The sequence below is a fragment of the Taudactylus pleione genome, unplaced genomic scaffold (genome assembly GCF_031769625.1).
Source record: "Taudactylus pleione unplaced genomic scaffold, aTauple2 ptg000018l, whole genome shotgun sequence".
In the NCBI taxonomy this organism is placed as follows: domain Eukaryota; kingdom Metazoa; phylum Chordata; class Amphibia; order Anura; family Myobatrachidae; genus Taudactylus; species Taudactylus pleione.
In genome coordinates, this window is record NW_028284420.1 from 3,969,517 (window position 1) to 3,983,172 (window position 13,656).

General features: G+C 40.7%; 1 protein-coding gene across 1 annotated transcript in view; it reads left to right on the forward strand.

The window, feature by feature from the left end:
* Nucleotides 1-891: 891 nt before the first annotated feature.
* CD79B (CD79b molecule) overlaps nucleotides 892-13,656 on the forward strand; it is a 107,779-nt gene continuing 95,014 nt past the window's right edge. The window contains exons 1-2 of the mRNA XM_088442862.1: nucleotides 892-1,021; nucleotides 1,352-1,465. Of these exons, the coding sequence (XP_088298988.1) occupies nucleotides 892-1,021; nucleotides 1,352-1,465 (244 nt within the window). The remainder of the gene's footprint in view (nucleotides 1,022-1,351; nucleotides 1,466-13,656) is intronic.

A 13,656-nucleotide genomic window follows, 5' to 3' on the forward strand; every position in this document is an offset into this window, starting at 1 on the left:
GCTAGTTGTACTCTCTTTGTGGGGTCTAGGAATACAGAATTCAATAGCGTTCTAATTGCATCAGCTGAGAATGCACAATGGAACACTTTAAAGAAATAAAAAAAAAAAAACTTAGAATAAGAGGTATATCCCTTTGTTCGTGCTTTAACTGACATGTTTAATTTACATACTGTAATTAATTTTATATACAGTAGTTCCAACACATTCACTGATTTACAGTATATTGTTAAATACTGTATATATGATTTTCAATACCACACACACAAAACACACACTAAATGACCTACCAATATGTTTGGACTGTGAAAGGAAAAAAGGAGAGAACCCATGTCCCCAGCAGTGCTAACCAAGACAAACATACGGTGCTGCCTTATACATTGGACAATGTAATCCTATCTATACATTATATATGAAATAATGAGCTGCGATGTCTGTGTGTGCATCTTTTGCCGGAATTGCTTCTGTGACTTTATGCAAACACCGCTACAAGCCCTTAATCCGTGTGTGTGCATGTGCAAGGACTGAGACGCCTACTTTTATCGTCTTCAGATGCTCCAATACCACTTGGTGCATCTTTAGCCATAACATCGGTCGCACCATCGGAACTTGCACCAGGCCTATGGCAGGTGCAGATTTTCCATCTGAATAAGACCTCCTTTGTGAACGATTTTACGTCTCTGTATGCAACCACTATCCGCGACACTTCTATAACACGTTCATAAGACGGACCATCTCTAAGCATTCGCTAAGCCACCACCCAGGAACGCGTCTCCTGTGCGCCTCAATCGCGACTCTGACTGTTTGAACAGAATCCACGCACGCCAGAAGAAATAAAAAACGCTCCACTGCGTCTGACTTCATGGCTGCGCCCGAATGAGAATCACGCCCAATATGGCTGTACTCTACTGTTTGATTCACAAGGTTACTACAAGTTTACCCAATTTCATGCACAACTCAAGTGCTTTTACAACCGAGGCAACTTGTAATTTCCATAAAAACCTCTTGTGCTTTAATCTTCCTTGTAAGATACTGTATAAACAATAGTGAGTGCATCATTTTACAATAAAGTAAAATACAGCTGTAAACTCAATGTTTACATATATAATAGTTTAGGTATTTATTCATATATTTGTGTAATTTTTCCATTTGATGCCGTTAATATCTATATCACTGTCAGGTCTATATAATAACATATAATTTATAGTTATTTATAAAAAGAGATCAATCTGTGTGTGAAGGGTTTGTTCTGCACAGATACCTCTAGGTAAATTTAGTTTCAGTTGCCAGGAGGAAGTCCCTGCCCTGGTCTATTTGCATAGTACCCCTGCCCATCCTCATCTTGTCCCCTGAGACACTGCAAGTTCTGTATCTGTATTGCAGACTGAGTTTGGTGACAGTTCACATCTTCAGATGAGTATAATGGAGCCTGTATTTTGGGCTTTCTGTATGTCCATCCTGTTCATAGGTAGGTGGCATTATGTCCTCTGTGATTATAAATAACTTCCTGACAGAGACTGTGATGCAAGTCAAAACTGCTTATTCTGTTCACTGAAAAAATATTTATGCTTTATACTTATAGGTTATATATATACATATATATATATATATATCACAGTTTATTTCTTGTTATTCTATTGTAATAACTGTTTAACGATGAACAGAAAGAGATTAAGGGGTCTATTTACTAAGCATTCAATATAGATAAAGTACCAACCAACCAACTCCTAACTGTAATTTTTCAAGCACAGCCTGTCATATGGCAGTTAGGAGCTGATTGGTTGGGACTTTAGCTCCGTTTACTTTATCTCCATCCAAGGCTTAGTAAATAGACCCTTAAAATGCCTCATCTGAACAGTTCCTTTGCTTTAGTTATTAATTATTGCATGCTATCAGATTTTGATTTGTTTTTGTGCTGGATATCTTTCTAAATAGACTTATTCTATTTGCTGTTTGTAGTTTGTACATGATGCATGCTGTAAAAGTGTGTAACTCTTAAAACTACATTGATTGTGTTCTCAGTTAACATTTACATTTGTATTTTGCAAATCTTACGTAGATTTAACAAGATTTATTCCATTATAGCCGGATGACGTTAAAATGTAATTATAGCTTTTGGAACTGTTCTTTGTTTCTGTGTAAGAGAGATGTTTTGTTTATACACTTGTTTGTAATAGTAGAGCAAATATGATGACTTTTCTGTGAAAATACCCTTTCCTGCACATCTGTGTGAAAGAGGAAGCAGCAGATACATGTCTAGAAGTCTGATGGAGCAATGAGGTAGAACAACATCTACAATAAATATTCTGATGCATCTGGGCTGTGCTAATAATGTCACAATAAGGGCAGACACTCGGGGCCCACTATCAAAATGGTAAAGTAAAGGGGGTTTCCTTATTTCAAAGGTAATAAAATAGGAGGAAAAATAAAATATATATATATATATTGGTAATAGATTAGAGCTGGCACACAATTGGCTCCAAGGGTTTACTTACCGGGTGCCCTCCCTTTAATCTATCCTCCAAAGTGGGAGGCGTTGGCGCAGGGTTGGTGGGCCTCCCACTGTGCATGATGGATAGCATTGATCATATAATATTATGTGTGCATGTAAGCCTCAAACCATAAACGGTGTCTCATGTTTGAAATTTATATGATAGCAATTGCCATGTTTAACTGAGTGTTAGAGTGGGATTGGCGAATGGGGTAATCTGTGGTGCAGTTGGTAATCTTAATGCCCCTTTTCCACAATCGCAAAAACCCAGGTTATTGCCGTGTCAAACCACGTTGCGGCTCAGTGGAAAAGGCTCCTAGCAAAAAAAATCCAAGGTCGGCTGACCCGGTACTCCTCCTCGGGTCTTGAGCAGGGTTTTACATGGATAAGACCTGGGTAAGGCTCAGTGTAAATGGGTACCTAGGACACATTTATATCATGGTGATTGGGTGAAATTTGTAGGTGTCTGTGACAGCTGTCACAGGGGAAGGAGAGATTACAGCCTTCCTGTATGTTCCGGACTCTTCCGGTTTTTACCCCACCCCCTCTTCATATAGGTAGGCTGTAATCTCTCCCTGCTCGTCTCCCCGGTGTCAGCTGTGATATCAGACACCCTCCTGGAAGGACACCTTCCCTCCACAAGTCGCCGGTCCACCCCAGTCTGGCGTTCAGAGGAGAGCTTTAGTTTCCGGCGCTTGGTGATGTCATCTCCAAGTGCCGGCACTGCACCAGTGTGCAGTGTGAATGGCGCCGGCCCTGGAATATCCCTGGTCAACGCTGCAGGAGATGTATTAAGCCTCGCAGAGTGATAGAGTGAAAAAGTTGTCTAAAGGGACACATCCACTAGCAGACGATGAAACGACTGCACGATTACGACATTGTAATCGTGCAGTTGTTTCACAGTCTGTGCTGTGCCTACACTGAACGATCATTTGTTAAGTATAGGCACCCTCACTCATCCCTGAACATGGGCAATCTGTCGCTATCAGCAGATTGACCGGCATGTTCAGGCGACAATAGATGTCAAAAACGACCAGCAGGAGCGCGCATCACTGGTCGTTGTCGACATTTTCATGGCCAATTTCTGTACGATAACGATATTGTTATTGTTCAATCGCTCATTTTAATCGTGTAGTGGATACCCGCCTTAAAGGTGCGTATCCACTTGCAGATCTTGGAATGACAGTACGATTACAACATTGCAATCGTACAGTCATTGCTCTTCCCCTGCAGTGCCTACACTGATCAATATGTCATTCAGTGTAGGCATCCTCCCTCATCCCTGAACATGGTCAATCTGTCGTTATCGGCGACCAGCGGGAGGGCGCATCGATGGTCGTTTTCTACATTTTCATGCCCCATTTGTGCACGATTAATGAACGATAATATAGTTATCGTTCAATCGCTCTGTTTAATCGGCAAGTGGATATGCGGCTTAAAGCAACCAATCCGCTTCTGTCATCTATCTAGCACATGAAATGACAGTTAGAAGCTGATACTACTACTCCATACATGATCAGTATGGAGAAAGTCATCTTAGTGTTGTCACACTCTGCTCGACTAGACATTGTTTTTTTGACCAGTTGCCATTCTCTTTTTGTGGAAACACTGGAGGGTCTATTTGAGTAAAGATGGATAATAGTGCAAATCGTTGAGATTAGGAGCTGAAGTGACAGTGTACATAAAGTATCACTTGATTATATGACATAGGCTGATTGTGATAAAATTGTATCAGTTTTAAATAAGGGTAGATAATGACCTCATATATACAAAATAGCATATCCTAGATAATATCTTATTCAATAAACATATATCATCAATTAATATAATCAGTACATGATAAATTAAAAACGGAAAAATGTAAAAGAAATTTAAAAGCATGTGAATTGGATTGGTAGATGGATAAATATGAAAGTGTCCCAGTTGGGGAAATCTGGAAATGCTCCAGCACGTCACTGTAGGATGTATGAAACCTAACCTGCAGGTTGATATATAGATGATCCGAGTGTCACGCTGTGGAAGATGTATTGAGGATCCTCCCCATGGATGTCAGCTTGGTAGCTGCTGGTGCAAATTGTTCAGGGGGAAGGCACAGCTCTGGAGGTGGCAGAATAGTCAATCCGTGTCCCGCTGAAACTTCGGTGAATATGAAAGGTGGTAACTCCCAGATGTATACAGCTCGGCGGCTGAGCAACTTAGTGCTGTGAGCAGGGAGAACCTAATATCCTGTGGAAATGGCGGCTGGATGATGGTGCAAATGTTAATCCAAAAACAATCCAGTGTGGCAAAGGAGTCCGCCAAACACGTTTCACTGTCTGAAACAGCTTCGTCAGAGTCAGGGAAACGCGTTAAGCGGACTCCTTTGCCACATTGGATTGTTTTTGGATTGACATTTGCACCATCACTGCACCAGAGTGCACACGGTCCCCTGGCTCTCTCCTACCACCCCCCACCCCCCCGGAAGCGGCAGCCTTGCTGGACCAACACCCGGCGGCTGCCGTTGTCGGTGTAGCTGCCGGGAAAATAACTGCACAGCGATGTCGGCGCTGTGTTCTCCGCCCCCCCCCCCCTGCTGGATGCGGCAGCCCTGTGTGGCGCATAGCGTGATTCACGGGCACGTTTGTGCCGTGATCTGCAACAAACTGGGGGCATCTGTATATGTTTGCATATTTGTCTGTGTGTGTGTGTATGTGTGTGTATATATATATATATATATATATATATAGTCAATGGAAAAAGTATATCACCATGCGCAAGATGTTGGTCTCAACTTAAAATACAGGCAAGGTCCTTTATTGTACATTCACTGCTTGCAGCATGTTTCTCCAAGTATCCTCCTCAGGAGTTCAATGTAGGGATTTCTGATCAAAGAAGGAGAACGGTGCGCATCACAGTTAGTAAATGAAAAGATTTATTTAGTGCAGCACACATAGACAACTTACATTTAAGTTTCCAGCAAGCAGCATACACATTATGGCAAAATATCACGGGTTTCGCGGAAGCCAAAGAGCGATACCAACAGCCTGGATATAAACAGCAACGCTTGTAATTTTGCTTGGTGTTAGCGGTGCTCGCATCTCAGCTCGCTCCCCCTCTTACAGACTTTACCAAAGGAAACGGCGGCGTCACAATGCCGTGACGTCACCAAACCACGCCCAAACGCGTTTCGTCACGGAGACTTCGTCAGTGGGTGTGGCTAGCTAGTGCCTTCGACCCATCTTATATAGTACAAGCACTTAGCCAGATGCCAATTTGCATAATACAATAATTGCTAATACATCGATAAAAACATATATCCTATCTTCCTATATCAACAAAAATACATACATTAATTCATACTTTTGTTTTTTACATACTTTGCACACTGTGCCATAATCCCATTTAGTTTATAGTCACCCGGACGCCATTTTTATGTAGTCCATTCTATCATTACTAGCTCATTACATTTATAGTAAATTGTCTCTCAAACTTGGAGACACCCTTTTATTATAGGTCTTTATACTTTAATCATTGACCATACTATATAGGAGAATAGCAGTCTGCACAATCTATCAATCATATCGTAAATGGGCAATCATTTTACATTTTGTCATTACGCATATTACATATGTATTAGATGATACAACCCAATGATACATATATAAAAAAACATAAACCATACTAAATGGACACAAAAAAACAATGTATATAGCATATACAAGGTCAAATTATAAGGGACATCAGAATTAACAAAGGAATTTTTAACTCACTGAAAACAATTAAAAATATTTCATTGTATCAATTATATATATATAGAGAATATAATCTAAAAAAAAGGGAGCAACAAAATTTCATCGTTAAAAAATATTCATATAACTATATAAAAAATTATTTAAAAAAAGATAGATATGATAAATAAATAATAAATATATAATAAATATACATCCTAATTTCATAGATATAGCCCAGTGCTTTAAAGCTTATTACTCCACCATAAACGGTACTATATCACATCCCTCATTTAGCCCATATGGACTCATTGTATTCAAGGTATATATCCAATATGTCTCTCTCCTTGCTAACTTTTTTCCTAGATCACCCCCCCTTTCATCTAGTGTCACATGTTCTATTCCTTTGAAGGAGAATCCATTTAACTGCGATCCCTGGCATTCTAAAAAATGTCTAGGGACACTGTGATTAAGAATCTTATTTTATTTTTAAACTACCAACAAGCAAAGAACAATATTCTAATAGGTTTCTTACCAATAATAAAGGTTTTTTTCCGTGTACACATTGTAAAGTATGCCAATAAACAGAAAAGAATTCTACAATGCTAACAATACAAAGAACCTAAAAATAAACAGCCGAATCAATTGCCTCACCACCTCTGTCATTTACATGATAGAGTGTAGGTGCGGGAAGAAATATATAGGAAAGACTAAAAGGCAATTGAAATTGAGAATCTTGGAACACACAAGAAATATTAAAAATAAGATTCTTAATCACAGTGGGCTCTATTTATTAACATTATTTTTACTAAAATAAAGTGAAAAGGGGTGTTTTCACACCCATTTCACATTATTTTAGTATCACCTATAGTTATTACAGGGCAATTGGAGTAGAATTAGTAAAATTCTACTCCAACCCCTAAGTATCACTTATTTTTAGTAAAGCAGATCGCATTTCCCATAATTGTAATGGGAAATGTGATCCGACCAGAGTTATTAAAAATAAATTGTAAAAAAATACCGGGGGAAGCCCTGTGATAATAACGCCACCTGGAGGTGGCGTTATCCAGGGTCTCCCCCGGTTACCGGGCTCCCACTCTGCTCTAACAGGGAGAGCAGAGCCGGGTGCCGGTACCAGTAATCAGCTATGTGGTCTAAAAAGACCGCAAGCTGATTGCTGTAAAAAAAAAGAAAAAAAAAAATGGAAAAATTTTTTTTTTACTTACCTGACTCCAGGGACCGGTGATCAGGCCTCCGGTGATGGCTCCTCTCCGGTCAGCTGGTCTCCCACAGTGCACTGCTGCCCGGTCATCAGGTGATCGGGCCCCAGTGCAGTATGGGAGATCACCTGATCGGGAAGCCTGGAGAAGATCACCGGGAGGCCAGGAAGATGCAGGTAAGTGTAATGAAGGGAGGGGGGGGTCACGGGGGGGTGGGGGACTCACGGGGGTCTGCGATCGCGGGGGCAGGGCTTAGCATCGTGGGGGGTAGCAGCGACGGTGGGTTGGCGCATGCGCGGGCTCTTAGTCGCGGTATTTTTTCAGAAAATACCGCGACTAGAGTGCGGATGGGATCCGCAGGGACAGAGCTTTATCACAAGCTCTGTCCCTGCAAGGGATTTATAGTAAATCCCTGTGATATTGCCTGAATTCGGAATGCGAATTCACTCGGTAATATCACACTACAATCCGCATTCAATACGCGGATTGTAGTAAATAGAGCCCAGTGTCCCTAGACATTTTTTAGAATACCAGGGATCGCAGTTAAATGGATTCTCCTTCAAAGGAATAGAACATGTGACACTAGATGAAAGGGGGGGTGATCTAGGAAAAAAGTTAGCAAGGAGAGAGACATATTGGATATATACCTTGAATACAATGAGTCCATATGGGGTAAATGAGGGATGTGATATAGTACAGTTTCTGGTGGAGTAATAAGCTTTAAAGCACTGGGCTATATCTATGAAATTAGGATGTATATTTATTATATATTTATATTTATTATTATTTATTTATCATATCTATCTTTTTTTAAATAATTTTTTATATAGTTATATGAATATTTTTTAACGATGAAATTTTGTTGCTCCCTTTTTTTTAGATTATATTCTCTATATATATATAATTGATACAATGAAATATTTTTAATTGTTTTCAGTGAGTTAAAAATTCCTTTGTTAATTCTGATGTCCCTTATAATTTGACCTTGTATATGCTATATACATTGTTTTTTTGTGTCCATTTAGTATGGTTTATGTTTTTTTATATATGTATCATTGGGTTGTATCATCTAATACATATGTAATATGCGTAATGACAAAATGTAAAATGATTGCCCATTTACGATATGATTGATAGATTGTGCAGACTGCTATTCTCCTATATAGTATGGTCAATGATTAAAGTATAAAGACCTATAATAAAAGGGTGTCTCCAAGTTTGAGAGACAATTTACTATAAATGTAATGAGCTAGTAATGATAGAATGGACTACATAAAAATGGCGTTCGGGTGACTATAAACTAAATGGGATTATGGCACAGTGTGCAAAGTATGTAAAAAACAAAAGTATGAATTAATGTATGTATTTTTGTTGATATAGGAAGATAGGATATATGTTTTTATCGATGTATTAGCAATTATTGTATTATGCAAATTGGCATCTGGCTAAGTGCTTGTACTATATAAGATGGGCCGAAGGCACTAGCTAGCCACACCCACTGACGAAGTCTCCGTGACGAAACGCGTTTGGGCGTGGTTTGGTGACGTCACGGCGTTGTGACGCCGCCGTTTCCTTTGGTAAAGTCTGTAAGAGGGGGAGCGAGCTGAGATGCGAGCGCCGCTAACACCAAGCAAAATTACAAGCGTTGCTGTTTATATCCAGGCTGTTGGTATCGCTCTTTGGCTTCCGCGAAACCCGTGATATTTTGCCATAATGTGTATGCTGCTTGCTGGAAACTTAAATGTAAGTTGTCTATGTGTGCTGTACTAAATAAATCTTTTCATTTACTAACTGTGATGCGCACCGTTCTCCTTCTTTGATCATATATATATATATATATATATATATATATATATATACAGGTTGAGTCTCCCATATCCAAATATTCCGAAATACGGAATATTTTTAGCATGACTGAGATAATAAAACCTTTGCTCTCTGATGGTTCAATGTACACAAACTTTGTTTAAAGCACAAATTATTAAAAATATAGTATAAAATAACCTTCAGGCTGTGTGTATAAGGTGTATATGACACATAAATGAATTTCATGTATGTACACAAACTTTTTTTGACGCACAAAATTATTAAAAATATAGTATAAAATGACCTACAGGCTATGTGTATAAGGTATATATAAAACATAAATGCATTCTGTGTATAGATTTGGGTCCCATTCCCAAGATATTTAATTATTTTATGCAAATATTCCAAAATACGGAATATTCCGATATCCAAAATACCCCTGGTCCCAAGCATTTTGGATATGGGAGACTCGACCTGTATATATACACAAATGCGTATATAGATGGCAGCCTCCCAACCAATGTTAAGGAAACATCAGCAGCTGTGGTCTCAATTGATGTTTCTATCAATAGCCATCAGTACTATATACCATAAAAATTGCCAATTTTATGGTATACAGTGGCTAGAGAAAATATATTTTTTTTACAAAATCGTGTTGGATAAGTTTTAAAAAGCTGTTCTAATTCAATCATAAAAAAACCCGACAATTTCGGAGCGGTTTTTGGAAAAATAATTTGTCAGTTAAGTGGTTAATTCACTTTCAGTACGGCACGCGCGCCCCTAGGGGAGCTGCGACCATCTGCACATTTGACAGGGGAAGCCCACGGCAGTAGCCGCCGGGATCTCCCTGCTTGCCGCTCGCCGGAGGACAAGACAGGCAGCCCGGGAGGACGTTGGCGCTGGGATCTCCCTGCCCGCTGGCCGTCAGGGAGCCAGTGCTGCCGGACCCGGTAAGTGATGACCGTTGTCCGGCACACTGTGACAGATATACTTGTAAAGCAAAAACAGGGAAAGACCCACGCTGTGGAGTGAGGAGCAGCTCAATTGCAGAAAGAACACCATAAATTAGAATAGAAAACTGAGTGCTATATGTTTATAAGTGGTGATGTAAAATGTTGCTATTTGTTAGACACTGCACATGTACCTTTTAAAAGTAAATACAAAGTTAAAATTGTCTTATATTTGTTGCAAAAAATAAAATAAAAAATAAATAAAAGCACATCTTTGATGTTTATAGCCCTTTTCTTGTAGGGAAGGATGATATAGCGGAGTTAGTATAGCACAGTCCTGTTTTGCCGCTGGATATTGGAGGTGCCTGTCCCTATGCTAACCCGGTCTTACCTCTTGTTGTTCTGTGGGGCCGGGTGCTGGGGAGCCGTGTTCCTGTCATTCGGGCAGTCAGTTGCATTCAGTAGCGACTGACAGATGATGTTTTAGCTGTCAGGTGCTCGCTGTGGGACAGTGGCTGCCGGGCTTTGGCAAGGGAGCAGCGTGCCTTGTAATCCGTGTACCTAGAGATGACGTTCCTGCCCCGGCATTGTTCTTTAGCAATGTACTCCGTTGTCTATTCCTGTATTTTACATGTTTCATACCACTATTTTTTAAAATGGAACTAATAAAGTTTTTCAAATACATTTTTTTTTTGAGGATAAAAGGACATCCTGTCAAATCTAGAAACATTCTTGATAACGTACCCTTGGCGGCACAAAGGGTACTTTATCAAGAATGTTTCTAGATTTGACAGGATGTCCTTTTATCCTCAAAAAAATAAAATGTATTTGAAAAGCTTTTAGTTCCATTTTAAAAAATAGACCTCTTTACCTGCCTGCCAAACACTTTGCAAATAAATCTGTGAGTGACATCAGGAATTAAATTTGACATGCGATTCAGACGCATGCACAGACCACCGATAATCGCTCAACTGCGTAACCATCTGCATTGCATCCATCCCTCAGGCCCTATATTTATGAATGTCCCAGGGTAATTTTTCTGTCCTTCTGTAACCCTCCTAACAATGTTCAGAAGAATAAAACAGAACACTGTATAGAGCAGTGGTAGGTAGGCAATAGGTAGCCATCTACAACCCTCTTGCAAAAAAGCAGCTTCTACTCTGAGGACTTTTTTTTTCTCAGACTTCTGTTATAAAACTCACAGGAAGAACATTCACACCACCACCACCACCAATTCATATATTCCTAGCTTGTCAGATGGCCGACTGATGTACAGAATCACAGAGTGAGCTGTTACGCCAGGGCATAAATGCACATTACCAGGTCCCAAACTAAAATAAAGAAATGACAAGCATCCTGGCTATTATCAGATATAGCACTGTGGAAGTTTTTCCTTTAGTGAACTCAAATAACTATAATAGTAGTCCGTGCTACAACCAAAGAAAACAGAAATATGCTTATTAGGTCCATGAGTGGACCAGGCTCAAGGAAATATAATTGACAGGACAAGGAGGTTAGTAATATAGTAATTGGGCGTACAGTACTCATTTGAAGCATTTACGAGATACAATTGTATATTTGGACCATATGCAATGCTGTACACATTGAGATGCGAGCGCAAAGTCATGTGAGCACTTGGCTTATTAATAGTCATTATCAGTGGGCACTTGCACCTACCCTATACTAGATGCAAGACATATGCCTGCAAACAGGCATAATGTTACTTACATCCAGCTCTGCATATTCCATATTTGCATGAACACACTCTCACTAAACTTGTGAGAACACATCATTGTAGCCCATTGCAGCCTTTATGTCGTAAATGTAGGTGTGATCAAAATGCGTGAGACTATGGCCCTCATTCAGAGGCGCTCGCAAAATGCGAGCGGTCGCTCTGAATGAGGGCGGCCGCTTGGCTTTTGAAGTGCGGCCTCCTGGTCGCTAGCTAAGCTGTGGGTTACCACCCACAGCTTTAGCGACCGACCAGGTTGATGGTCTCGATGGTCAAGACCATCGCGACCATCGGGGGTGGCGACGAGACCCTAAGGTTGGGTCTCGGCAACCGCAAGCCCCAGGGAGCTTCCTGCTCTGATCGAGCAGGAAACTCCCCACTGACATCACTGCTGATGTCAGTGCGGCCGGCTACAAACCGGCAGGCGTTCCTTACTTACCACCGGTAGCTAAGTAAGATCTGGCAGACGTCATCTTGACGTCACTACTAGACTTGGAAGACACCACTGGAGCTGATGGAGCCGCTATATTGGTCATCACTAGACCTCCAAGGATGTTTTGTCAACATTCTAATCATGTCAACATTTCATCAGTGTCGACCTAATGAATATCATCTTTCCAAGCGTGTCAACATTACAAACAGTTCTATATTAGGTCAACATTATGAATGTCGACAAAATATACCACATCCTTCAACTATGCCTTAGCCCCAAGCTGTGCAAATGTCACACATAGCGCTTTAGCAGCGCAGCTTTAATAGCAATAAGCATTTCCAGATTTCTCCTAAAATATTGATGAGTTTAGCGTTATTTATGGCCTAATTATCTGTAAAAAAAAAGGAAACATCAGGATCTTAAACCCTCCTTCCAATGTTAATAGAGCACTTTAGATCAGTGTCAGGAAATAAAAAAAACCTATTGTTTCAAATGGATCACCATTGCAACCATCGCCATCAGCCTGGCCAGTGCCTGGTACTTGCAAGGCCAGGAAATCTGCACGTAGATCCTGGCCTCGTCCCTCCTGAAAAACAGGTGACACGACCCCGTTACCATGACGAGTGGCCAGCCACGCCCTTGCTCCGCCTCCCCAACACAGCAGCATATTAATCATGCTGCAGCTAGGGGGGATTGTGAGGGAGATCGCAGGACCCGTCCTGCACATGCACACAACAGGTTTACCCCTAAACATCCAAGTTTACCAGCTACCTACCTTCCCAACCCCGCACATTGACTCACACCTCTGTGTCACCCATGTTTTAAACCTATAGATTGTAAGCTCTCATGAGCAGGGTCCTTTCCTTGTGTAGTATTTCTTTCTTTACCTATACCCCCACCCCCACCCCTTTGGTATTTTTGCAAATAGTGGCTCTGCAGATGTTTAGTGCTCCCACTAACTGATGTACAGGTTCAGCCAGCACTGGTTTTCTAGTTATAGTTACTATATTTGACATGATCATAGTGTCGACATTCACCATGTAGACAGTGATGAAAAGTTGGCATGTCCGAATGTCCACGTATTTTCCCTGGTGGCCCAGTAGTGACTTACCTGTCCCAACGGTTGCTTTGGCGTTGTCTGGGTCCTGGAGGTCATGTGACTGTGACTTCCAGGTCAGATGTGTGATTCACTGGCGTATGGGTGATTATTTCCCCCTATCCCTAATCCTTACTCCTAACACCCCCTTTACTGCCTGATCCTAAACTCTCACTGCAGCTTTATTCTGACAATATCGATATTTCTCCGACATGTTGCCTGTC